The 4,051-nt window shown below is 37.1% G+C and overlaps 2 protein-coding genes across 2 annotated transcripts; both read right to left on the reverse strand.

The window, feature by feature from the left end:
• Nucleotides 957–1,740, reverse strand: LOC104756397. The gene has a single exon (XM_010478978.2). It carries the CDS (start codon nt 1,666–1,668, stop codon nt 1,318–1,320), a length of 351 nt encoding a protein of 116 aa, XP_010477280.1. The 5' UTR covers nt 1,669–1,740; the 3' UTR covers nt 957–1,317.
• Nucleotides 2,147–3,068, reverse strand: LOC104759309 (dehydrin COR47-like). Its single transcript, XM_010482256.1, has 2 exons — nt 2,949–3,068; nt 2,147–2,797 (listed from the first exon to the last, which is right to left on the reverse strand). The coding sequence occupies exons 1-2, from the start codon at nt 3,066–3,068 to the stop codon at nt 2,393–2,395; spliced, it is 525 nt and encodes a 174-aa protein (XP_010480558.1). The 3' UTR covers nt 2,147–2,392.

Raw genomic sequence — 4,051 nt, forward strand, 5'->3', positions numbered from 1 at the left:
AAAAAAAAAAAGAATCAAAATGACCTATTTGATTAACAGAGCAGATATTGAAAAAAGTATTTAAACTAGATGATTTAAATTTTTGTGAGATTAGCATAACATTTCCTATGAAATTTCCTTCATATCCATCTAACTAGATGATTCAGCAGCAATCCATTTACTAACTAACTAAGTAAATGATCCAAAATCTTGCCCATTTAAACCCAAAAACTATCAAGCAGTCTGATTAAATTAACTATTACGTACGGTGCCATCCGTAGAGAGACCAACACTTTCTAATAACACATATGGTGCGGGCTATGTGATAAATGCTCCTTGTTTGAAATACTTGAAGATTAATTTTGCTCGTTTTTGGGTTTTGTCTGATTGAGAATGTGACTAAGCTGGTGGAGGCAAAACTCATTGGGTGTTGGCTGATTGAACGTGAGATTATGATGGTGATGCCAGGTCTCATGTCTTGCTCTGAGACAATCAACAAGAAGCTTATGAGATCTATAGCTTCAGTTAATTAAACGTCTTTCCTTGAAAGTTCCACCCTTGACGGTATGTTTTCAGGTTTCAATTTAATTAGCTGAAAGTATATATTGTTTACGTACGTGCTAATTAATACGGTTTCATGCACAGACTACAACATTACGCACTGGTAACAATAACATCTTCCATCATCTGGTATTTTTGAAGCTACATACACATCACACATGAAGGAGCTTGGAGGCATCTACTTTGTTCTCATGATTGATACTTCTCCTAAATTGCAAGCTCTCACACTCATTGATGTAAGCAATTGATGTTCATCGATCTGTTAGCTCTCATTGAATCTCAGACTCTAGGTAAAAGAGAAAAGTCTCCAGATTGTTGGGAATGGAAACAACCAAAGAATGTTCCCGAGTGTTTGTTGTTTCACCTCGAGACATTCTTGTTGCAAATCATACTCACCAACAACACAATGGTTCATGAATTGAAATATGCTTATTGAGTTTAACCTTTATTATAACACAAAAAATTCTTCAAACAAAAGAAATTTTGAAAACGCAGAGAAAGTGTTCGATGAAATGCCTCAAAGGAAACCTACAATTCCTTAGCCACAACAACGTAAAATTATTCCACGAACCAGGTTTCGCAAACGAGACACCATTGTTCTGAATCATATCACCACTAAAAACTCTTAACTCATTCAATCGCTAATATTCTCTCAATCTAAAGACGGCCAATTACAAAGCAGAGAGACATCTCTTTGGAACTACAAATAACATCGCAAAAGTAAGTAAAGAAATTTGTAACCTCGTTGACCTTTTAACTCAATCAAAAATCTCCGAATCACTTCTTATCGTCACCGAAGAGTAGACGGAGACGAGAAGCAAAGACGCCAGTAGAGTCAATCGAAGCTTGGTGAAGAAGATCGCTCTTGATTTTACTCATACGATCCGTCAAACTATCTTTCTCCTTCTTGAGAACATCTGTGTCTTCCTCCAGATCGTGGATTCGGTACTTTTGACTTACAGATCGGAAGCTCAGAAGCAAGATTCCAGTCATGGCGAAGAACTGGAAGAAGCTTTGTCTGTTTTTCTTCACGTTATCAAAGAATCCAGACGCTACAGCAGTTAACGCCTTCGCCGGATCTTTCCCGGTGAGTGGATCAACAGATCCTTGTGGCGCCGATGAAGCCATTTTGAGTTTCCGATGAACAGAAGAGGGGTGTGTGACTAATCCCGTACCCTGGAGAAAGAGAGAGACAACAAAAAGGGTTCTTGAAATATTTGGGCTTTTAATGTCATCAATGTAGGCCCAATTATAAAAGGCCTATCGTTTAAGTGATTTTATAGCATTAAAATATATATTTTCGTCACTCCCATTTGTTTTTGTTTTTATTATTTTTATTTTAAATAAAGTTGCTCTGTGATCCTCATCAGTGGTTGTTGAATTGATAATGTAAGAAGGCAGATGGCAAAATATTGGAGCTAGTTCGATATTCGTATTATTATTATAGTATAAGAATAGTATCTTCTCAATGATGTAAGAATTTAGTTAGTAGTAGTATTTGTCCACATTTCTTCTTGATACATGTCATGATTTGAAACTTCTTTTTATCAATTCGAGGTGATCATGTAAATAACGTAATCACCATACACGTATAATATGCGAGGAGTAGATGGAATGGCCAATTGAAACTTTACACAGAAATTATCAAATAAACTTTAAAACATTAACTATAAGAAACCATATGCAAACAAAGATAAAATGAAATTACAAAATAAAGGATCAAATGAAAGCCACAAGAACAACTTAAAGAAAGAAAAAGAAAATAAAACAAAGAGAAAGATAATGATACATAAACACAACAAATGTCCCACTCCCGTATCATTATTTCATCCTTTCATCATTTTTTTCTTTCTTAATCAGAAGACTCTTTTTCTTTCTTCTCTTCCTCTGTCTTGGCGTGATAACCTGGAAGCTTCTCTTTAATCTTTTCAAGAATCCCCTTCTTCTCAACCGGATGCTCCTCCGAATGTCCCACCGGGTGCTCCGTTACAGTTACTGGCGTGCTGGTTGGGACAGGTGAATCCTCTGTCTCCTTGTCTTCGTGGCCTGGAAGCTTCTCCTTGATCTTGTCCATTACTCCTTTATTCTCTCCACTCTCGGTTTGGTGATGCTCCACCGCACTCTCTGGAATTGGTACCTTGAGGGTTGTGACGTTTTGTACATCTTGATCCTCTGTTTCTTTGTCGTGGTGGCCTGGAAGCTTCCCTTTGATCTTCTCCATTACTCCTTTCTTCTCCTCACCTTCTTCATCGTCCGACTGTTAAGATATTCAAAACCATGAGTGTATTTATTAGTTTAGTTCAATCAAGATCCATCGTAATTTACTATCACTCAGATCCAACACGATCTCTTTCTCAACCATTTCGATCAAAACTTATTATACGTACGAACGAAATTAATGAACTTACAGAAGAAGCAGAGCTGTTGGATCGGTGAAGCTTTTCGATGACACTAGGCTTGTTCACCTTATCCTCTTCGGTCTTCTCTTGAAGCTCCTCGAGGAGAGTAATCTNCTCTTTGACCGCCATTAATTATAGTGTTCAAGGAGGAAAATACTTTTTGATTCTATAGATGAAGAGAGTGTGACAAAAATTGATTGAAAAGTAGAAGTATAAATAGTGTAGTGTAGAGAAAATGTTTTTATGGAAATGAATGTAGCAAGAAAAAATTGGGTCAAAGTTTCTTGTGGGGATTTAACTATGACTTGAAGAGTGTCTTCCCCATCAGATATAGTCAGCCCAGAGCTAAACAACATGGTAATTAGTAATTACTTTAACCAACAATATTAATGTTTCTTTTTGCTAAACATGATTAATGTGTTGCTTTTAAAGTAGCTACTAGCTATTAACTAACCAAAATGATTTTTGGTCTCCACTAATCTAGTTCATTACCAAATAGAGTGGTGTTGTAGTCAAAGATGCATTTTTGTAAAATCATGGTAATTAATAACTATACTGAATCAAAATGACCTCAAAAAGAAAATTAAAACAAAAGAGGTTTAAAATCTTTTCCTCTCTCTTCTCACCTTGATATTTTTTAGAGAGAGGGAGATGATTTCCGATCGTTCTTCCGCAGTCTGGAATTCTCCGGCAAANCAGTTTTAAAGGGGTGTCTGATGGGTAAAATGATGCCCTGTTCACAGCGTATCGTTGCTTGCCTCCAATCTGTCCAGCAGAAGTAACAAGTCTGATACTTCTGGTGACGTTTATCATACCATAGTGATATGAACCTTGTGGGTTTGGTCTTGGTCCGCTCGCTGTAAGGTTGGTCCTATACAACACACAACGAAAAGAAGCTAATATTAGTAAAGAAGCTAAAGAGTTGTCACAGAATCAAAGGAATAGACAAAACCTGATAGATCGAGCCTGGTTAAGAGACCAGCTCATCGAATCAGGTACATCGGGAAGAGGACCAGAAACAGCTCCAGCAGAGTTACTATAATGGAGAACACCGCCGGTGATGAGGGTCTGTGGGGTAAATCTACTAGAGACCACAATGTAATAATCTTTAG

The sequence above is a fragment of the Camelina sativa genome, chromosome 17, assembly GCF_000633955.1.
Source record: "Camelina sativa cultivar DH55 chromosome 17, Cs, whole genome shotgun sequence".
NCBI classification, from domain to species: Eukaryota; Viridiplantae; Streptophyta; class Magnoliopsida; order Brassicales; family Brassicaceae; genus Camelina; species Camelina sativa.